This window comes from Aspergillus affinis (genome assembly GCF_023601865.1).
Source record: "Aspergillus affinis strain CMG 70 chromosome Unknown NODE_51_length_216796_cov_86_014955, whole genome shotgun sequence".
Classification (NCBI taxonomy): Eukaryota; Fungi; Ascomycota; class Eurotiomycetes; order Eurotiales; family Aspergillaceae; genus Aspergillus; species Aspergillus affinis.
Window position 1 is genome coordinate 48,278 of NW_026515832.1, and position 22,187 is coordinate 70,464.

The following is a 22,187-nucleotide window of genomic DNA, read 5'->3' on the forward strand; positions in this document are numbered from 1 at the left end:
TTCGGTCTCCACATCCAATTCGAACCGAGGGATCTTCGGATTCTTTCCTCTGTCCCACAACACGAGAGAGCTTGTACGGAGTATATCTCCGACACAGTGTGACATGGTGACCCTGGTCCAGTAGTGACCTGTAAGCACTGATAGTCCCGAGGATAACTGATTGATTGATTCAAAATCCGGCCGCGGCAGGTGTCACAGCACTGCCAGCCATCCATCAATGCTCCCTTGACCCTTCGGCTTCCAGTCTCCACTACCTCCCTCGACAGACAACAATCGTCGTCCTACCGTTGGAGTAGACGTCACGAATCACGATTCCCACAAGAGTATCCACAAAAATGGAGGAACTCCACTTCGGTGCATAATAGGAAATGGAATGGGGGAAGAAAGAGCTGCCGTCGGCACATGTTTCTCACACGCCCCCGCACGCTACTGGGTGGTTTCTTTTGTTCTTTCTCCCTCTCTCCCTCTCTTCTTTCTTCTTGGTCATCTCTTCTCTGCACAGAGCCTGGTTGTTGGTTCTCTTTTCAGTTCTCCGGCACAAGTTCACGCACAACTTGCAAGCTCCAAGGTCGGTCTCGATTACCTCGATCTAGGCGAATAGTACCACCATCGCTGCGACAATGGGGTGGCTCATCCGCCTGGCGATTCTTTGCGCCTTCCTCGCAAGGTACTATACCCCGGTCGTCCACTATCTCACAGTTTTTGGGGTATCCCGAACACCGACCCCCGCGGTGCGACTGGCCACGGAACCGTCCTTCGTGAAGATCGAGGATACGGTGGTGTGCGAGGATTTGCACTATTATGAGCCAGCTGGGAAGATCTTCACAGCGTGCGAAGACCATTATGCTTCGCGTTTCCAGTGGTTTCCTCCGTTGGGACACCTGGAGGGAACCGGGGAGACAGTTGGGTCACTCCATGTCATCGATCCCAAGGTGAGATTTGTCTTTCCATGACTAGAAATCCTAGAAAAGGGCCTGGGCTGATTGGGGAATTGATTGGGGCATGGCCGAGTAGACATTGGTATCAAGCCGTTTGAAGTTCCAGAATTTCCAAGGCCCGTTCGTTACGCATGGAATCGACGTGATTGCGGATCCCACCCGGTCTAGTGCTGTCTATATCTTTGCGGTCAACCATTTGCCGAATCCGGAATATGATGGAACGGGGCACACTTTCAAGGCCCGCTCACAGATCGAGCTTTTTCACCATGTCCTGGGCTCCGGGGTCGCCAGACACGTACGTTCGATTCGCCATTCATCGATCGTCACGCCGAACGACATTTATGCCGAAAGTCCGTCCTCCTTTTATGTCACAAATGACCACTACTACCGCCACGGTCTGAAACGAATGATTGAAGATGTGTCCCCGTGGGCTCAATGGACCGACGTCGTTCACGTCCGGCTGGAGCAAATGGAATCCGCAGATGCGGAAGCTGGAATCAATGCAACGACAGCATTGACGGGGATCCGAACGAGCAACGGTATAGGTTGCGGTCGGAACGAGGAAGAAATGCTGGTATGCAGTGCCCTTGGTGGGATCATGTACCGGGCCCGAGCGGATTCCGAAAGTCGCAGTATCTCCATTGTGGATGAATTTCGATTCGACAGCACGATTGATAATCCTAGCTACTTTGTTGACCCTTACCGGACCCCTTCCCATGACGCCAGCGGGTATGTTCTGGCCGGCCTGCTAGGGGCTGCGAACCTTACACGGTCCCATGGGGACCCCAACGCTCGGGATGGCGTTATGGTTTGGCATGCTCGACGGAAGGCGATGGCCAATGGGACGACATCCGCAGACTGGGAAACTCGCCTTATCTTCGAAGACGACGGAAGTAATATCCACACCGGCAGCTCGGCCGTTATGGTGCCAACTGATTCGGCCAAACGAGCGCGACTGTTTGTAACCGGCTTCTCTTCGGAACACATTGTTGCAGTCGAGGTGGAGCTATAGCGTAACCCTTACTTTCTCTTTTTTGTTTCTTTCCTCTTTTCCTTTCTTCTCCCTCGAATGCGCCAAGCGCGCCGAGCATAGCGGAATGCGAGTTCTTCTTACCACTGTGCGCTTGGTGCATGATATTGAGTCCAGATGAGGCAGAATAGTTCGTTACGGGCTTAACATTGGCTCTTTTTGCTAGTAGGATATCCACTTCATATGGGATCTAGTTCAATCAGGGTTTCTTCTCAAGGCTTTTAATCACGTCCGCGGTGCTCATGACCTCCGCGAATTCCTCCTGCAGACTAGCCACGGAAACGGCATGAATGGTCTCGGCATCGATACCGGCCTTGGCAAATGTGGCCGTCGCGTCCGCCACAAGGATGATTCGTCCGTGGTCGATAGGCACAGGGTCCTGCTGGCCGGACTTGGCATCAATGGTGATCGGGCCCTCTGGGAAGTGGTCCACCACTCCCAGGTTTGCTGCCATGCGCGTTGTGGTTGAGACGCAGTGATCTGTCGTGAGACCGGCCAGGATAATCTGGCGGATTCCGCGGGATCGAATGTGCGCCTCCAGGTCGGTTCCGATGAAGCTAGAATTGACGTGCTTCCACATTACCGGTTCGGATCCATCAGGCGCAGGTTGGGCGAAGTCATAGGGTCGAATACCGTTGTCCGGGTGGTCGGCATGGAGCGGGGACACGGGCGAAGCGGAGGAATGGAGGATGTGAATGACCTCGAGATTATTCTTGTTATCCCCGGAGGACTGCTGAATGGCGGCGCGAAAGGCCGTCAAGAGCGACTCCAGATTGGCCTCGTAGGAGGGGTTGGAGCGGGAGGTACCCCAGTGAGTGGGGTGGTTGAAACCATACTGATTGTCGATCAGAATGAGGGCTGTGGGGAGGGAGAAGGAGAGAGACATTTGGGTTCTTGAAGGCTCTGAAGAGCCAAGCGGAGGAAAGAAGAGTATTGGGTATGTGGAACAATAATAGCATTGACCAGATGGACAGATGTGCCCAAAGACGGTCTTAAGTAAGTTCCAACCCAAATCGATAGAGATGAGTCAGAAATTAGGTACAGACTAGATAAATGTGTCCGGTTGCAATCCCAAGGTAAGACAGGGTCTTAACAAAGGGACGATCACGGAAGAGACGAGGTGCCATTGGATGGACTGATGATGTCAAGAGGGACGAGTGAGGAAAGACGACGAAGATAAGAAGCCGGTTCCGCTTGCATCCAGTCGCCGTGAGTGCCTGGGTGCCTAGGAGCCGGGGGGTCTGGGGGGGCCTGAGTGCCTTACTGCCTTACTGCCTCAGGCCTCCATCCAGATCGGTTCGCTCAACTTTCTTTCTGTCTCCCTGCTTCCTCATCCTCTTCTTCTCCGTCCCATCGACTGAAAACCCATTCCCCCTTCTTCCATCCCGATCAATTGCTTCAGTCCTTCTTGATCACACGGTCTGCCGGAATGTCGGTCTCTCTCGCCCCCCGCAGGGCGCTCTTCGCTCGTTCTCCGCCATGCGCTGTCGCCCCCGTCGTCTCTCTACTACGGCATCGTGAGATTCTCTCGCCGCGCCGCTATGCTTCACATTCCTCCTCCAGCAAATCACATGTTCGCCCCTCCTCATCCGCCCAGCCTGCCGACTCTGTCGCTCCCTCGACGTCCGGCACCGCCACCACCTCCCTCGCCGACGATATCAACCCGCCCCCGAGCACTCGCCCAGCCGACCTGAATCTCCCCGAGGCCATCGCGTCCTCTGCTTCGGCGGCCGAGAAGCTCAAGCGCTACGTGGCCATGGGCCGCGCATACCTCTCCTTCTACAAGACCGGTCTGAAGAACGTCTACCACAACTACCGCGCCTCCATCCCCCTCCGCTCCTCGCTCGGCCTCACGCCCTACCTCCCAGTCTCCCCGCCGCCCGCGGCCACCGGTGGCAAGGCGGCCGCCTTCCGCGACGCCGTCCACGCCGTGTCCCTCAGCCGGTCCAATTTCCAGCTCGTCCGCCGCGCCGCCTACGACATCCGTCGCATGATCCCCTTCACCCTGATGCTGATCGTCTGCGGCGAGTTCACCCCGCTGATTGTCCTGGCCCTCGGCAGCGCCGTCACCCCGTTCACCTGCCGCGTGCCGCGCCAATTGGAGAAAGATCGCACGCAGAGTCTTGCTCGGAAGCGTGCGGCGCTGACAGCTCATGAGGTCGCCCGCTCCGGTTCCATGAAGCCGGTGCCCGCGGGCTCCGAGCCCGAGCTGGATCTGCTGGCCCGGACATACACCCGCCCCGCCTGGATCGAGTCGGCGCCGGCCGAGGAGATTCTGCGGGCATGTGCTACCTTGGGTCTGGCGAAGACGCATGCACGGTCGACCGCTTTGGTGTCGCTGCTGTACCGGACGCGTCTGCAGCGCTACGCCCAGTACTTGGATCTGGACGACGGGTTGATCCGGCGCTGTGGTGGCGTGACAGCGATGGATGCCTCGGAGGTCCGGATTGCGGTGGAGGAACGGGGCGGAGTTGGTGTGGGCGAGGGGAGCGAAGGATGGGATCTTGAGAGGGAAGAGAGACGGTGGTTGGAGAGATGGTTGGAGGGGAGAGTGAACTGACCTTGACACTTCTGTTTTCAATTGTACATATACAAACATCTCGGATACTTTGTTTCTTTGTATACTATCTAGTATAGATTAAAAATGGGTTGGATTTAGGAACCTTATATAAATAGCATCTTTTGATTTTCATTCTCGGTGTTTCCAGTGCCGGAGAGAGAAAAACAACTTTATAATGTACATTTCAGAAAGCGACAAAGGGCGCGTTCCAACTCAACCCGTTCATGGGTCATTGCAATTTTTACCTTGATATATAACGCTTGCAAGGTGGCAATTTATACGTTTACGTCCAGATTTTCAAAGTCAGGACACAGAATATATGCAGCAAAGCACATCGTCAGCTGGCGGCGGGCTGGGCCTGTTGTGCCTGTTGTGCCTGCGCTGCCGCATTCCGAACCTGCTTGGCCCATCGGAGTCCGCAGCTGTTGCAAAGATCGCGATTTCCGCTGGGTCCTCGCCGCCATTCGGGCGTTCGCTTGGTCTTGCATATCGCACAGCTCTTTTCCGCCAACACGGTGCTCAGCTTGCGCTTGCGCTTCTTTCTCCGCGTGAGCAGTCGCTGCAGTTCCTCGGATAGGGAGCGGTTCTGTTTCTCCAGGTCACGCAGCTCTAGCTGCCAGCTTGAGCCTCTTGTTGGTATCAGCTCGGTGAAGAGAGTCTCCTGGGTGGATGGGTCGCGCTGGTTGCCCGACGGTAATCGACTAGGTGCGGGCTGAGTCTGAGCAGGTCGATTCAAAGATCCCGGGGAGGCACTCGCCGGGGGCCTGGGGAAAGTGATCTGCGCGACTAGAAAAGAAGGTTTCATCCCTTCTTGAGTATCTCCCGGGTACAGCGTGGTGTGCACCGGCAGCATATGTCCCTTTCGATGACGGATTTTATGCGCGAAAGTGGCTTTTTGGCCATTTCGAGACAGTCCCAGAGCACGCTGTGCCTCCCCGCGCGCATCAATCAGATCTTGGATGCCTTTGCCGACCAGGGTATCCGGCATCCGGCCTAGGACGGCCCGCGCTTTCGAAGACATGAAGAGAATGATTCCCGAATTGGACAATTTAGCCCAGAGGTCGTTTTCAGCCAACTCGCCACGTCCAAGCTTCGCGACCTGATCTAGGTTATAGATTGGACGAACTCTCCCGGATAAAACCATGAACTGTCGTCTCCGATCCGAGATGTGCCACGAGCCGTGGCACTCAAACCAGACATACCCACCGTGCTTCCTTCGGATCCGATACACCATGCTGATCGGGTCCGTGGTCGTACAAGCGCGCATATCACGGACCACGGGGCCGATGTCACTAGGATGGCACACTGTCGACAAGGTCTTGCCCACCAACTCGGAGGGCTCGTACTCTAGGATATTTCGGCAGGACGCTGACAGATAGAGAAATTCACTCTCGAATGAGAGAACGTGGATTACGTCGTCGGCATTCTCGACTAATACCCGTTCCAGATACATCATGAGATTTGGATCCCCGGTCTGGACTCCGTCCAAGACAGTGGACACCTCCTCGGGGCCAAACATCACACCAAGTTCGGGGTTGGTGCGGAAGATCTCAGAAGCAGGCACTACGTAGTTGGGCAATTGCGTGCGCTGGTAATTAATCATGTAGGTACCGTCTAAACCCCGCGAGTCAGTTTTGGGTCCGCCAAAAAGAACATGGGAATTGGGTGGGAAACCATACTTGGATTTCTCCGGGTGACGGCGTCGGGCTTTTCGACGAGGTCGACTTGGAACCCCACGTAGAATCGATAGTCGCTGGAATTCCACCGGATGGGGATCATTGTGATCAAGTTCATGAACGGCTGGCCACCTTTCCTATAATTTATGATACTGGCTTGGATTTCTGACCTGTCCTCGATGGTCGATCGCAGGCGGAAGGCAGTGTGCTGGTCGACAAAGGCACGCTGCATGCCTTGTTGGACCACACCATCTGGACCTTGTAGGAAGCGACAGTTCTGACCAACAATCTCGTTTTCCGTATAGCCCGTGAGCCGTTCAAAAGCTTCCGAGACATAGACAATGGGGTGGTCCTCTTTAGTTATGTCACAGAGAACAAATGCGCATGACAAATCGACCGCACCGATGTCAATTTTCGGATTCGGCCGTGAAACTACTTCAGCCTAAAGAACGAACATTAATGAACAAAACACCAGACGACTTTTGGGAACGGAAGGCGAGACGAGAGGAGGAAGGGATGGGGCTTAGGCCTTGTTCTCCGGTAGTCGAGTAATGGGAAGTGGGTTGTGGAGCTTACCAGGACACCCATGATATCAAAGCCGCTATTAGAATAGATACTAGCATATTGCGAAGATTCGCCGCGCGATGCGGACCTGGGATGTGATGTCGACGAGGAAGCTTTATGGTTGTCGATCTCCGCATCAGCCCGGTGCAGCACGTATTTGAGATAGAGTAAACCCACCCTTCACTGGTGACGGCCTCTTTGGTTGAATGAACCGGTGAGAGGACGCGTTACTTGACGATTGTGCGGACGACTGAAGTGTCCGTGGTCGCCTACGTGTGCTTGCTAGCTCGGCAGATAAAAGAGCATTTGCAGGCGTTATAGTGGTAGCGGATGCCGGTTGAGTACGGGGTATTTCGGTAATGTCTGGGGGGTGAGATTGGATTTGGAGTTGCATTTGAGGTTCGACTTGAGGCTGTTGAGCCTGGGATTGTTGAAGCTGGGGCTGTTGAACCTCGTGCTGCTGAGCCTCAGGCTGTTGAAATTGATGCTGTTGAAACTGGGGTTGTTGAGCTTGTGGCTGGGGTGGCTCCCAGTACGTGTTTGGGTACGTCGTGTGAGTTTGCATGGCCGCATACTGCGCCGTCTGGTCCATATTCATCGAATGCGACTGTAACGATCCGAATTGGGCCGCCGAACGGTGTTCCAAGTTTTGACCATGGGTATGGCTAGGGTCCAATGACATGGTGGACGGGAACGAGGAAGGGTCGTAGGCAAATGGATTTCCGGAGGTCATAGACATGGAGAGTGGATCATAGGCAAACATCATGTTGGGCACGCGACCCTCCTGGTAGCCCGTGCGCTGCAGAGGCAAGTTGGATGTTTGATGCTGAAACATAAACGAAGGATTGGTGGCCAGCATATCCGACCTCTGCGGCGGGTAGGAAAAGCTCCCGACCTGCATGTGATCGGGAGCAGTATAGGGCATCATCTGGCCATGTTGGTCGTCGACGGGCCGAGATTGATCCAGGTGTTGGTTCGCCGACGGAGGCATGTAATAATGGGAGTTGTAGAAGTCATCATGGTATCCGTCCATCCTGCGATCGGCCAACTAGCCAGATAAGCACACCCGATCGGTCCGATCCAGGGGAATGGAACCAATGGGGCAGATGCATCCACGCCAGAAGAGGATGGCAAGACGGGGGGATTCCGCCCAAACAAGAATTCTAGCTGTTTGAGAGGAAAACCGAGCTTCCTTCGAGTCCAAAAGCTAGTGGGTTTCCCCGGCGAGCAAAAAAGGTTGGTGGGAGGCAAGACAACCGAAATGAGGTGGGGAAGAAAAAAGGGATCAATTGCGAGAAGCACCAGCTATTCGGGTGCTTAATATAAAGCAATATACGATTGAAAATAGACGGGAGGAGATATAATAATAGACAAAATAAACCAGAGCAAAAACCAAAATCCTCAAGAATTAACGATTTCTATACAAGAGAGGGAGAGGGTATGTGGAAAAATGGGAGAGGGGAGAGAAGGGAAGGAAGAGGAAATGGAGAAAGGGAGCGAGTGGATGGGCGAGAGAGATGGAGACGGTAGAAAAGAGGGCAGACAAGATCCGAGCAATAATACCATTCACATCATCAACATCATTATGACCGAGATCGCGACGGCAAAAAGAAAAGAAAGAAAAAAGTCCCAAGAGGCCGGCTAAGCCCAGGTATACGAATGGAGAGCGAGGACAAGGGGAATGTCACCTGCAAGCGCGGGCCGTCAAAGAAAAAGTGGATATTGTGCCAATCAAAAGGATGCGGGAAGCACCGTTCCCCGGCGATGTGTCAGACGGCGAAAGGGGTTGGTTGATGGCGTTTGTGATGGATCAATTCGGGGCTGGAGTGGAAAGTGGAGAGGGAGAGAAAGGAAGCGAGAGGGAGGGAGGAAGAGAGAAAGAAAGGGAAGGTTGGAAAGTGGAGGGGGTCAAGGGAGAGAGATCAGGTATGTACTCCTATGTATGTACTTCGGTAGTGTCGGTTAGCGATGCAGATCGAATGCAATGACCTGCAATGGTAGACACGAATCTCAATCTGATCATTTCCAATAATAATAATTTCAGGTTTTAAGGATGGACCTGAAAGAGACGGGAGGGGAGACAAGAGAGAGAGAGAGAGAGAGCGAGAGAAGGAAAGAAGGAAAGAGAAAAGACGATGTCGTCATCTGCAAGGAGATCACGTGAGCTCGTCCATATCCAGTAGTCCGTACACCACACCGAGCACAGTTACAGTAGTAAGTCCAAGATCAAGAAGACTACTGGTTTGTCCAGGGACCAAAGAACTCGTGTTGCAGGTTTCCTCCGGGTCGACCCAAACAATGGACTTTGTTTGGCCGTTAAACCATGGATTTCCGTGGCGGATCGAGATAGATTAATGTCCATGATTCAGCCTTCGGGTCTTCCTGCCCAATTTAACATAGCAAACAGTCCTACCTGACTTACCCCTTCCGTAGATTATCTTCAATCCCATTGCTTAATCTTTCTCTCGGCCGTCAGATAACTACTATCTGCTCATCTCATCGGTTCTCTGCCGACATCAACTCCAAACAGGGGGAGGGTCCTCTTTTTTTCCCTGTTATTATACCCACCCTTGCTTTGAAGTTCCACGGATCTCCTTCTCCCGCCTTCTGTCTCTCTCCCTTTCTTTCACCTCGCCTTCTCTTCTTTTTCTTTCCCCCTTTTCATAATGTCTGAATTTCCTCCCGGGGAGATCTAGTCAATTTCATGGATGTTTCATTCACGCTCGTTATCTCGGAGATTGGAAGGGAATCGATCTTCATTCTTTGATCTGCTATCACGCTCGCTCTCTTACAGCGCGCTCTCCCTTTTCCGATTTTACTCCGTACTTTTTGGACCCGTTGAATTGACTCGTTAACCCCCGATTCCAATTCTGAATCAATACCACTATTGAACCTCTTGACTCCTGAGATCGCAATTCATCCGGGGACATCGTCGTCTCCTGTCTTTCTTTTTCTTTTTTTTTTATACATTCCTTAGATTCCTCTTTCGGCTGCTCCACGCGATGGCGGACGCGCCAGATAAAATTTCCATCACAATATGCGGGGACGGTGGATGCGGTATGTTGTATAACGCCCTGAGCATGTTTGCAACTTGGTCCCTGCTCCACTCCTGTCTTACGATCTAGTCGAGTCCGGGATCAGACTGGCAAACCTTCAGCCCTATTGGTCGCGACGACAGGCATCGGCATGCATCTAACATGCCTCCGTAGGAAAATCCTCCATTACCCTGCGCTTAGTCCGATCTCAGTGGATTCACGAGTAAGCAATTTTTCTCGTTGCCCTTTCCGCAGATTCCCGATGGCGCTTGGGCTCTCCTACACTGGAAATCGGCTAACCCCTGACGCGATATCAGATATGATCCCACCATCGGTAAATATAGACCTTCCTGATCCGATCACCTGGCATCGAATCGATCCTTGACATCCCCACCACTTTTCTAACGCCTGGGTTGTTTGTCGCAAATTACAGAGGATTCGTACTCGGTCACACGAACTATCGACGGTCTCCCCTACTTTTTGTCCATCACCGACACGGCCGGCCAGGAGGAATATCGCGGGCTATGGACGGCATCTAACTTGAAGTCCGACGCCTTCCTGCTCGTCTACGACATCACCAACGAATCCAGCTTGAGCGCATTGGACGACTTCATGGAATTGATCAATATCGAAGCGGAACAGCGCGTGGAAGATAACCAGCGTCTGCTGAAGGAACTAGGGGGCGATGCGCAGGGCTTAGACGTGGGCATGCCGCCCCCGATCAAGATCGTGGCAGGGAACAAGTGCGATCTCAAAGAGGGGCGCGTCATTGGCGCGCGGGAGGGTTTGGAGTATGCTCGAAAACATGGATGCGGGTTCATGGAGACAAGTGCTCGAGAGATGGTCAATATCGAGGAGACATTTGCGCGTACGTTCATTTCCGATCTCTAGCTTGTTGCCGAAATAATTACCGGGAAGGAAAGCGAAAGCGAAAGCGAAAATCTAACTTTGTTCTAGTCCTAGTCCGCCGTGTCGTGGAGGCTCGCCGACTTCATTACCAGAGAGGGACATCGGCGACTAATGCGCCACAGCCCCCAGGGCCTTCGACCGAGAAACCGACCGACGCAGCAGCAGCACCTGAAATAACAAATTCCCATCAGCCCAAGGCGAAAAATCTGCGCCACAGCATTCTCGGCATGTTCAAGAAAGGTGAGGAGCCGGCGCACAAGTCTTCAAAGCAGGAGAAACCATCGGATGACCTCAGGCCCAGTATCTGGAGACGCCTATGCTGTCGTGGTTAGTAACTGGATGGCTTGATTGGTCTCGTTCTTGTTTGTTTAATGTCGGTGGATGTTTTTATTTCATATACCCTTCAGGATTGAGTGTACGGATTTATTTATATTTTATGTATCTATATTGCCTGATTTCTGTCTAATAAAAATTTCTAAACCCCCACAGTAAAATAGTGATCAATAATAGTTCAACTTCGGGGTTACAGAAACCATTACAAATTGTGGTGAGGCGTTCAAACGGCGAAGTAACTTTCCTCGGAACAAGGTTGAATGATGAGGTCATACACATGCAAGAGAAGCTCTTATCAAGCCAAGGAAAACAAGAGGTTTGCCTTATCGCCGTTCAAGAACGAACCTTCCCTGCACCGAACCACTTGTTCCAGGCTAACCAACAAGAAATCAAGCGAATCGAAACGGAGCACAGTAGTACTAAAGTACTAGAAGTGTAGCAGACATCCCAATCCAGGACCAGTTCTCAAGTCACGGTGGGTCGATTTCTCATCAAGCATACGGGATGACGCTATTCGTATTATGCGATTTTTTCGTCTTCCCCCGGGGCCATCGGGGTCTAGAGCATCCCTGCGTCCTACGCGTAGCCTGATGTTTCGGTGATTCGGCCAGGTCGAGCGAGGAAACTAGCACAAGGCACCGTTTACGGAAATGTGAATTAAGGCACCATAAAAAAATCATTGCCGAGTCATACTCCGTAGTATGGGGCAATTCAGAAACCACTTCCAAGTTTCTGACAAACTATTAATGTAGGATTTGACACAGCTTGGCGACGGCGTTGACCTCGGTGCGCCAGTCCTTGGGTCATGGATCGTTAGATATCGGGGGGGTTGAAATCATATCCTGAGGGCAAAAGGCGATCATCTATGGATCGTGGTGTAAGAAAAAGGAAAGACGAGGGAAGCAAGACGATCCTGAAACGAGAAAGCATGATCTACCCGCACCCATGGGAGCCATCGCACCACCGGCGTCAGGGTTGATCTTCAGGGCTTGCTGAGTAGTGAGTACTGAGTCTACTGACTACTGAGATAAAGCAAACTATAGCAATCCCACACAGTACAGAATACTTATTCTAGTCGAGAGAGAATGAGGGGGAAGATAAGCATCAACGTCATGAAACATCAGAAAAGGCATAGTCAGCGGCATCGACAAGCCGGGGCTGATATAGTACCCCGTTTAGATGCATAGCATAGACCAGCATACTGTCCGTCACATCGAGCCAAAATCTGACGCCGTTTATAGCGTCAGGGATTGAAAGGAGGCCGGACTAGCGTTAAGCTTTCGAGAAGAATCGTCCGAAATTCCGAATCACATCCAGGCTCGTGATCCGTTTCCAGGGACATGAGCGATTAAATTTTTTTTAAAATCGAAATCGAAAATTCTCTCGCCGGGGCCAGGATGAAATCCAAACTAGTGCCAAAGCGACTAGACGCTCCGTCGCCGTTCGGCCTGCGTTTGCCGACGGATAGGAAATTCGGAGGCTTTCCCTTCGTTGCAGATTTTTGTACAGACGGGGGTTATGCCGTAATGCCGAGCTATGCACGTCTGAGCTGACATTGGCGTTTTGGCGATTGATTATTTGATTGATTTGTAGCATTAGATAATAATCATGATTAGTGATTAGTGCTCGGTCCTGCCTGCGGTCAACCGCCCCCCCCCCCCTTCCGTCTGAACGTGGGATCGAAGATTAATCATGATGATTCTAGATGACGCCGCGGACATGCATCCTTCGTGTCTAGTAATGGTGTACTGTACTATGAAACCTCCCCTTCACGAGGAGACATAGATCAGACTGGAAAAGTTTCTGGACGGAATCGACGTGAACCCACTCGGATATACGGCTCCAATCTGAGCAGGTTTCGATCCGAGTCCACAAAACCTTAATGGACAGGGTGGAATTTATGAGTCAATAACGTGAAGTCAGTGAGAAAGGAAATGAAAAAAGGAAAAAAGAAAAAGAAAAAAGAGCAGATTGCTGAATGAGGAAATCTCAAATCCCACACCAGCTCCAAGGCTAGGGATGTTGGCACCTCCGAGGTCCGAGCCAAGGCTCCGACTGCCAGCTCCGTTATCCGTACACCGTACGGAGCTGGTATCGTTACGGGTCACCAGGGCCTCGTATATTCCGGTCCTGTCAGGTATGGTACATACCTTAGGCTCTGTAGGTAGTAGGTAGCTACCTAGGTTTACTGTAGGTATCCTGACCGCTGTTCTTCATTTCATTGATGCTTTGTTCAGTAATATTATTTAGGTAGATACGTGTCTGCTAAATCACTGGTCAGATTGAACAGGAAGTGAGTATTGATCAAAAGTCCCTGGTATACCTAGTATTATCCGTCCAAGCTGCTCCCAGAGGTCCCCGTCAGTTGGGCCTCTCTCGGCTAGACGGACAGACACCGACCTGGATGGCGTACGGTCACAGTCAGGCCAGCACAGCTTGTACGGTACATGGTACGGTATCGGTACCAACAACTCCACCAGCATTACCTTAGCTAAGCCAATGATCTCCATCAGACGGACTCCATCGTCCATAATAATATTTAATATTTTAATTCATATTAACTAAAACGAGAGTCCAGCTGGAACTGCCTGCCTCAGCATTACTGACTGCTGCCAGAGTATTAGTGATGGGGACCGAAAATAAAAATAAAAATAAAAAATAATCCTAACATTTAATCCCGATAAAATAAAATAAAGAATTACCCTCCTCCTCATAAGCTTCAATTAGTTAAAAAGCACCGGCTCCCTCGTTCTCCTTCCTCCTTGACTTGACTCTCTTACTTCAGCGGTTACTCACCATCTTCAACCACTGCAACCTTCCCAGACCCGGTTTCTTGGGTCCATCCAGCTGCTACTTATTCATTACCCTTCCATGATCTAATGCACCCTTTCGCTCGTCGATTTTAAACCTTGTGCCTTAACCTCCCCGACATCGTTGGATCATCGAACCAACCTTAAACCGTCTTGTCGATCATCGGCGCTGACAACACCACGAGAGAGACCTTTATAACTTACACGCCCCCTAACCCGTGGAACCTTCTTGGGGAAAACCTTCTCCTAATTCTTTTTGAATTCATCAATATATATCTCACTCCTGTTCTATACTTCGGCTGCGGGATTCTTTCTTTGGATTGTTGGTGTTGCATCCGTACATACTACCCATCTATATACAACGCCACCTCGGCCTACATACATCGATTGTCAGCATGACAGCTCGCCAAACGTCACCCTCGTCAGACCACTCCCACTCGGACAATAATGTCCGCAAGAGGGTCTGCAAGGCTTGTGATCGGTGTAGACTGAAGAAATCCAAGGTAAGCAACGGCCACGGCCCAATCATTCGCATCAGCGCGTTCTGATGCACTGACCCGGTGCAGTGTGACGGAGGCAATCCTTGCGGTCGGTGTAAGGCGGACAATGCCATCTGCGTCTTTGGCGAGAGGAAGAAGGCTCATGACAAAGTGTACCCCAAGGGGTGAGCTTGCACCTTGCTGTTGCTGTTATTGTTTTTCAACGACTTTGGGAGAATGTCGTCGCGCTAACTCACTGCTATCACTAAACAGATATGTTGAGATGCTGGAGCAACAACAAGCGTGGCTAGTACATGGTCTGCAAGAGATGTATCGCCGCACCAGCGAAGGCGAAGGGTGGCCCGGCGAGCCCTTGAAATGCGAACCCAACGGCCACCCGCTCACTCACGATCTGCTCACCCGGTTGGGCGCCTTGGATCACCACAAGGGCGAACACTTCGAGGAAAACCCGGATGTAATGCAGCAGGACCTGTGGAAGCAGAACGCAGGGCACATGCAGCGCCAGGACTCGTCTGATGGCAGTTCCGAACCCGCACAATCTCCCGTCGTACCGTCGCGCTTCTCCGACGCTTTCTCTCGACCGATGCCGCCCTCGCCGTCCACCTTCAGCCCGTCGTCGCGAACGCAAGGACCGACGATCAAGTCGGAGCCGCAGATGACACCCAACAACCCGGCCTTCGTGGCGCCGCTGGCAATGCAAGGAGTGGTGAATCCCGTCGCATTGCAAGCGCCGCAGCAATGGAACAATAACTTCGGGGGATTTGATGAGATGGATCTGATGGCAACGCCCGATTACTCGAATTTCTCATTTGACGACATGTCGTCGCCCATGTTCAACCGTCAAATACCAATGAACTGCATGGTCCCCTCGTCATATATGGACACCAAGAACGACTACGAAGACATCAGCCAGTTCTTAAATGCGAACGCGCCGGAGATCGCCTCCACTTGAGCTTTGATCAGCAACCCTATCTGCTTACGCCGTTTGACGTGATGCATGTATAAGTATACATGTTACTTTCTTCTCTTCTTTCTCCTCTTATCATTCTATCACTTATACTTCTTTTTTCTTATTCAAACGGCGATTTTATTTCCGGCATGGGGAGTGACGGGGTGATTACGGAATTGTACAGTGTGTCTATTTTGAAGGGTTGGGAACGCTGTCGAGTCTATACTAGACAGTCCCCTTGAGGCGTTCGGGAGCAGGATCTCAAAACCAAAGTCTGGAACCATGGAGTTATTGGAAGGTGATTTTTGAACTATTCTATCTGTTATTCTTTGGCGAATACTTTTTTACTTTTTGCGATGATATTTTACACCGGTGTCTGGGCTGGGGGATAGATATCACCATTACACCATATCATCCAATATCATGATTCATACTTTCTGCAGCACATGCCCCTTGAGCCATGGTACATATTTATCTTACAGCCCAGCCGAGCTTTGACCGATCCAGGACCGTCTAGACGGCGGACGAATTTGTCAGGACGTTCCGAGGCCGATGACTAATCGGATGGGCGAGCGAAAGTCAAGTCCGACGCCCTCGTCTTATCTCCGGGCCGCCGCGCGAATGATGACACCTTCACCCCCTTCTCGTCTTCGTCATGACACGTCGAGTTGAACTCACTTGCGCTGATCGGATTCTGACTTCATCTTGGTTGTTACTTTCTATTCAGGGTTCAGGGTTTCAGAGTGCAATGTTTCGATCCTTTCCAGTCTCCCATCATGATGGTCATCTAAATCCAAATGGCGCCCCCTGGTCCTTTCCCTCGTTCTGACTGGGGCAGCGAGATGAAAAGAAGGAGGGTCCAGACTCCACTCCAGATACGACCGGATCAGAGGTCAGGAATCCACCGTCAGCCCAAGCGAACTAGTTAGTCGTTCTCGTGGAATGTTCTTCCCTGATTCAAAAAAGAACCCCGACGAGTCGGCGGCCCAAGAAAGGAAAAAGAAAACAAAAAGAAAGGGCCCCATAAGTCCATAAGTCCATAAGTCCATAATTCCATAATTCCGTGACTGTCAAAACTGGCCGAATGCCGACTCCCCGACGGTAGGAAACGAGGCCAACAGCTACCAGTACCCTACAACAGCCCAACAGGACAGCGCTACACAACTCCTGCGGTAACTGTTAAGCCGATCGGAGTTCCGAGAGTTGGCCTTAAACCGGAAGGGGAATCCAGCCTGTTGTTAACTTGTTCGTTAATCGTTTCCCTCCGGATTACGGCAGAATCCAATAAGCACTGATTCAGTGATTTCAGTTTCAGTCATGGAGTAAATAATAATGGGTAATGGATCTCCGGCCATTTTAGGCCATTTCCTTGTTTGGGATTTTTTATTTCCTTTTATTTCCTTGTCTTCTTGGAGATCCATTATTTTCCTTCTCCCTTCTTCATCTTCTTGGTCTTCCAACGCCTCCTGCCCCCCTGGTCGTACTCGTATCCAGCGACGCTTGTAATTTGCCCGAACTCCTCTCCTCATTATCTATAGAGTAAAATAGTTGAACTCACCTAGACATAGAAGAACTTGTTCTCAGTGCAGACACTACTCAGTACAAAGGATATACTTCAGACGTACGGTGTAGTAAATTTCGGTAACGGGGACCCATGTAGAGAGTCCTGAGTCCATCCAGAACAAAAGTGGGCTTGGTAATCGTTGGTAATCAACTCGGAGACTTTTTGTTTCTGTCTTCCTTTCTTTCATTTTCTTTTTGATTTTTCACTGTTTCGTTTCATGCTCGAAGGCCAGCTGCTTTGATAAGCGGACACGCCCCCCAGTCAGTCTAGATTTTTTTCTTATTGACTATCCTTTGTAAGAGTTTCTCAGGCATCAGCGTGCATGATGCATGAAGTCATCTGGAAAGGATTAAGGATTTTTACCTATGCTGTTTTCAGCTATCGAGCTACATAGGTTAGATGTATAGATAACATACCGTACATGTATGTATGTAAAATAAGAATACCAACCTCCGCACCGTGTAATGCACATGCAAATCGCTGCACATTTCCCAAGAAGGTAAGCTAGTATGTATACTTACGCCTCCGATCTGTCAAACACCGAAAATTAAGGTATCTATTACCACATTTCTTTCTTATAATATTAAGTTAATAACCCACGAAGTATGTCACACGGGATGCCGGGTCTTATTACGTAGATCGTAGCTACCTAGCCACAAAGCCCAGGAAGGCGGAGTTAACTATCCACAACCAAAAGTCGGCAATCAAGATGAGGACCATAGTAATCAGAAGGATTCTAAGAAAGCCCAATGTGGCCGTCGGGCTCGGCGCCGGGGCGAGCGACCTCCGCGGACACCGATCCGAGAGAACAAGGCCTTGGGGCCTGGGAGCCTTGCACGAATGGATCGTCCGGGTCACATGTATCTTGTCCTCCGCGGAGCATCCATCTACTGTGTATGTACACCCTAAGTTAACTAAGTTACCCTCGACACTGTTAGGTAACATAATGGTCTGAGAGAAAATTGTACACATGTCCATACAATTAGGGCATTCTTATTACTCAATACATTCATACAAAACATACTTCCATACATACCTACGGTATACTTTCCTATCCCTGATCCTTGAAACTCTGGGGTATAATTCGGAGACCGTCTGGGGCTCAAGAGGAGCCTTGGATATGTAACTATTAACTAACTAACTAGTGCCAGTGATTAGTTAACTAACTATTGTTTACTACCTATTATGTAACGAGAGAGTAGAGAGGGTATATACCCCTGACCGGGCACGGATTAGCTTTTCCCCTCCTAAAAGACACCTGATATGACAGACTGCCTGAGGCATAAGCCACCCCGGAAGTTTACCCTTTGGGGTAATTGTCAAGTGGGCAGAACAGCAACAGAGCTTCAACGGTGTAAACATCAGCCAAAACACGGGGTCAATGTCTTAGAGTAAGAGGACTTGAGGATCAAGGACCGGAAAAATTCTCGTCGACCCGCCAGTCTGCCAGAGTATCTAATCTGCCACGAACGGTTAAATGAGAGAGAGCTTCAGTCTTGCTATTAGGCTAATATCTCCGGAGCGGATTGCGGGGTAGCAATTAAGTCACTACCCCTCGTTTTGTTTTTTTCCCCTTCGCTCTCTTCGTCTCTATTATATTCACTATTATCCACACTCTGTTCCTGCTTCTGACTTCTTTTTGAGCTCACACACATACACAGGACTCAATACTCACGCTGCCATTGACATTGAATCCAACCTAAAACACCTCGCCGCACTACCACCATCATGGCTCAATTCCCTTCCGTCAAATTCACCTCCCTGGGCGCCATCATCCAGGAACTCAACGTCGCTGGCCAAAACATCGTCCTGGGCTTCGCTAGGAAGGAACACTACGAGAAATACAACGCGCCCTGGTTCGGCGCCACGATCGGTCGCGTGGCCAACCGCATCAGGGATGGCAAGATCAACAGCCTCAACAACCAGTCGTACGAGCTGGAGACCAACGATGCCCCCAATGCCTTGCACGGTGGCAGCCAGGGATGGGGGCGACGAGACTTTGAAGGCCCCTACTTGGTGCGCCGCAACGAGAAAGATGCCCTGCTGTATACCTATCGGAGCGAGCACCTCGAGGCTGGATATCCCGGGACGGTGGAATTGAGGGTCTTCTATACGACGGATGAAGAGGTCGATGGGAACGCCACTCGGACGGTGCTGTCCATTGAATATGAAGTCGAATTGGTGGGGGATGAGTGTGACGAGACGGTGATCAACGTGACGAACCACAGGTAAGGAGCGCCTATCAGTGAAGATGGATGATTCTACAGATTGGTAGTTAACCTGATCGGAGTTTCTAGTTACTTCAACCTGAGCGGCGACGAGACCTTCGACGGAACCTCGGCAAAGCTCTCGACCCAGGACTACCTGCCGCTGGACAAGACCGGTATCCCCTCGGGCACGGTCGAGGCCTATCCCCGCGGAGTTACCTCGCCGTTCACCATCGGTCCAAACCAGCCCGCCTTCGACGACGTGTTTGTCATGGACCGCGACGTTGCAGGGATCCGCCTGGACACGCGCGAGCAGCCACTGAGATTGCTGGCCGAATTCCGCCATCCGGGTTCGCACATCAACCTGCAGGTCTATAGCACCGAGCCCGCGTTCCAGTTCTACACCGGCCAGGGCACCGACGTGCCCGCCGTGGAGGGCAATCCTGCCCGCAAGCCCTTTTCCGGGTTCTGCATCGAGCCTAGTCGCTTTGTCAATGCGATCAACGAGCCCGATTGGCGCCACATGGTGGTCTTGAAGAAGGGCGAGAAGTACGGCAGCAAGGTCGTGTACAAGGCCTGGAAGGATGCGCAATAAAGTACCGGCTACGGAGTACACAGTAATGGTCTGACCGGTCGATGGGTTTCAATTACTATGTTTCTTTTATACTTGGCTATGACCAATCAGTTAATCTGGAACCGATCTCTTTGCATCTAGGCACGAGAACCATGAGTTAGCGAATTTATTTTTATGTTTGTGCGGGCATTTTCCGCTCAGAGAGCAGAAACCTGGAAAACCGGAGTAAATCATCCGATATTGTATCAGCTGATGGGCCGATTATCCTCCAAACCCGTGCCATGTATCCGATGTGGGCCTGAGATGGAGACCAAGTCGGCGACTTGATTACTATTTATCATTGAAGCGGTTAGTCCATCCAGCACACTTTTCCACAGGACCAGACTGTGACTGTCACATCGTTTGAAGAAGGGAAAAAGCAGAAATTGGATGCTCCTGCGTCATCATCCTCGGCAGGAGGGGGAAAATCGCTCATGCTCTTGGTTCCTGAATCGCCAAGAATTTCTCGAATGCAGCTATTGTTTCTAGGGTCTTGGGGTTAGTCTCCCCGTCGATATCAAAGACGGGGGATTCTAGGGTTTATCGAGTGAAAGGAAGGTCTGACGAGAGTACGGAAAAGCCTCGATACGGCAAGTAAACCCTGTCTGTAATATTACCGTACGAGGTTACGAATACGCCAACCATACCAGGAACAACGGGTATCGGGAGCGGCGTCACGTTCTGTCACAAATACACCGGAACGGAAGGGCAAAAAGCTTGGCAATGACAATCGGTTTTCTCTCTGACATAATATTATAAAATATGTGAACATTGCAACATAACTAACACTAGCTAACTAACTAAACCATGCAGTGTCCCCCTTTTCTTCCCCGCATATCGTTCCATGCACTAAGTGATAGGTATATTCTTGTCTCTCGAATCGCAACTTCATAATATTAATGTCAATGGCCCTTTAGACCGGGGATACCCATCTCCGGCGTCCTGGAAAGATGGGACCATCGGATCCCCTCTGCTAGACGACGGGACGCCTATGGAGTACAACGAATCCTGCTGCCTGATCGCGAGGCAGTGTTGAGTGCATTGTCCACGTAGTCGTAGACAGATGCGCTGCGATGGCCAAGGCTGTGCTCTCGTCTTCGTATTCGGAGTTCGTTGTTCGGGGGGTCTGGGCAACGTTCAAATCTCAAGTCAACACTCCGTAACAATTCATACTTCGATCCGATATGTCGCACGTGACATCGCGGAACCTCCCGAGGGCGTTCGGTGCCCCGCGCGGGGGAAGAAGGGAAGGTTGATCTCTCGAATATCGTCCTCCTTGACTCATCAACATCCTCTCGGATTCCTGTTTTAACACCCCCAATAGCTCAATGGCTTCTCAGTACGGCGACCTGCGGCACCTGCTGCCACTCAACTACAAGAGCCTGATCACCTCCTGGCTGGAGGAGGACTGTCCGAGCTTCGATTATGGCGGCTTCGTCGTGGGGGAATCACAAGGAGAGGCTCGTCTGCTGGGGAAAAGCAAGGTATATACACTCCCTATTAGCGAACCTCCTAGTCTTCTTACCTGACCCTCTTTCTACCGTGACGAATGCACCTGCTAAATGAATATCTCGGCTTAGGGTATCGTGGCCGGGGTGCCTTTTTTCGAAGAAGTCTTTTCCCAATTAGGATGCACGTAAGTCCGATCCGCTAGATCTATATGTCCCTTGGCATATATGCACGTCCAATCTATACTCTACAATCTACAAGGAAGCACTGGTTTCCAGAACCAACCCGGCTAACCCCCGCAAACAGAGTGGAATGGCACATCCAAGAAGGCCAACCCATCTCCGCCAACACCGACGTCACCCACTGCGCCACCGTCCGCGGTCCCATCCGCAAGATCCTCCTTGGCGAGCGCGTTGCCCTGAACATCCTCGCCCGCTGCTCCGGCATCGCCACTAAGAGCGCCTCGCTCGTCTCCGCCCTTCGCTCCCACGGCTGGACCGGTACCCTGGCCGGCACCCGCAAAACCACCCCGGGCTTCCGCGTCGTCGAGAAATACGGCATCCTTATCGGTGGCGCCGATCCGCATCGCCACGACCTTAGCCATATGACCATGCTTAAGGATAACCACGTCTGGGCCTGTGCGAACAACTCGGCTGCGAGTGATGGCGGCGCCGGTACGGAGTCGGTGGCTGCGGCAATCCCGCGCGCGGTGCGGGCGGCGAAGGCGGCCGGTGGCTTCGCGACGAAGGTCGAGGTCGAGTGTCGCAGCTTAGAGGAGGCGAATGCGGCGATCGGGGCGGGGGCGGATGTTATTATGCTGGATAATTTCACGCCTGAGGGCGTGCGCGACGCTGCGAGGCAGCTCAAGCAGCAGAATGCGGCGAACGGCGGCAAGCATTCCTTCCTGATTGAAGTCAGTGGCGGGTTGAATGAGAGCAATGCCGCTTCGTACGCTTGTCCGGACGTGGATATTATCTCGACAAGTTCTATCCACCAGGGCACGGGGATCGTGGACTTCTCTCTCAAGGTTTCGCTGCGGTGAGAGTTATA

General features: G+C 51.5%; 8 protein-coding genes across 8 annotated transcripts; 6 read left to right on the forward strand and 2 right to left on the reverse strand.

Moving 5' to 3' along the window:
* Nucleotides 1–620: 620 nt before the first annotated feature.
* On the forward strand, nt 621–1,950 carry KD926_008183 (serum paraoxonase/arylesterase family protein; the record flags this gene model as incomplete). The annotated part of the gene is made up of 2 exons (XM_053100881.1): nt 621–932; nt 1,045–1,950. The coding sequence occupies 2 exons, from the start codon at nt 621–623 to the stop codon at nt 1,948–1,950; spliced, it is 1,218 nt and encodes a 405-aa protein (XP_052955459.1).
* Nucleotides 1,951–2,167: 217 nt separating this feature from the next.
* Nucleotides 2,168–2,854, reverse strand: KD926_008184 (cysteine hydrolase family protein; the record flags this gene model as incomplete). Its single annotated transcript, XM_053100882.1, has 1 exon — nt 2,168–2,854. The coding sequence occupies one exon, from the start codon at nt 2,852–2,854 to the stop codon at nt 2,168–2,170; it is 687 nt and encodes a 228-aa protein (XP_052955460.1).
* A 543-nt stretch (nt 2,855–3,397) lies between these two features.
* KD926_008185 (uncharacterized protein) lies at nt 3,398–4,528 on the forward strand (the record flags this gene model as incomplete). The annotated part of the gene is made up of 1 exon (XM_053100883.1): nt 3,398–4,528. One exon carries the CDS (start codon nt 3,398–3,400, stop codon nt 4,526–4,528), a length of 1,131 nt encoding a protein of 376 aa, XP_052955461.1.
* Nucleotides 4,529–4,865: 337 nt separating this feature from the next.
* Nucleotides 4,866–7,759, reverse strand: lreA (GATA transcription factor LreA; the record flags this gene model as incomplete). Its single annotated transcript, XM_053100884.1, has 4 exons — nt 4,866–6,142; nt 6,208–6,646; nt 6,781–6,881; nt 6,946–7,759. 4 exons carry the CDS (start codon nt 7,757–7,759, stop codon nt 4,866–4,868), a joined length of 2,631 nt encoding a protein of 876 aa, XP_052955462.1.
* Nucleotides 7,760–9,770: 2,011 nt separating this feature from the next.
* KD926_008187 (putative RAS small monomeric GTPase) lies at nt 9,771–11,044 on the forward strand (the record flags this gene model as incomplete). The annotated part of the gene is made up of 3 exons (XM_053100886.1): nt 9,771–9,825; nt 10,237–10,671; nt 10,761–11,044. The coding sequence occupies 3 exons, from the start codon at nt 9,771–9,773 to the stop codon at nt 11,042–11,044; spliced, it is 774 nt and encodes a 257-aa protein (XP_052955463.1).
* Nucleotides 11,045–14,250: 3,206 nt separating this feature from the next.
* KD926_008188 (Zn(II)2Cys6 transcription factor domain-containing protein) lies at nt 14,251–15,307 on the forward strand (the record flags this gene model as incomplete). The annotated part of the gene is made up of 3 exons (XM_053100887.1): nt 14,251–14,358; nt 14,422–14,519; nt 14,608–15,307. The coding sequence occupies 3 exons, from the start codon at nt 14,251–14,253 to the stop codon at nt 15,305–15,307; spliced, it is 906 nt and encodes a 301-aa protein (XP_052955464.1).
* A 3,289-nt stretch (nt 15,308–18,596) lies between these two features.
* On the forward strand, nt 18,597–19,670 carry KD926_008189 (aldose epimerase family protein; the record flags this gene model as incomplete). The annotated part of the gene is made up of 2 exons (XM_053100888.1): nt 18,597–19,096; nt 19,166–19,670. 2 exons carry the CDS (start codon nt 18,597–18,599, stop codon nt 19,668–19,670), a joined length of 1,005 nt encoding a protein of 334 aa, XP_052955465.1.
* A 1,346-nt stretch (nt 19,671–21,016) lies between these two features.
* On the forward strand, nt 21,017–22,179 carry KD926_008190 (nicotinate-nucleotide diphosphorylase (carboxylating); the record flags this gene model as incomplete). The annotated part of the gene is made up of 3 exons (XM_053100889.1): nt 21,017–21,172; nt 21,269–21,324; nt 21,444–22,179. 3 exons carry the CDS (start codon nt 21,017–21,019, stop codon nt 22,177–22,179), a joined length of 948 nt encoding a protein of 315 aa, XP_052955466.1.
* Between the last annotated feature and the right edge of the window lie 8 nt (nt 22,180–22,187).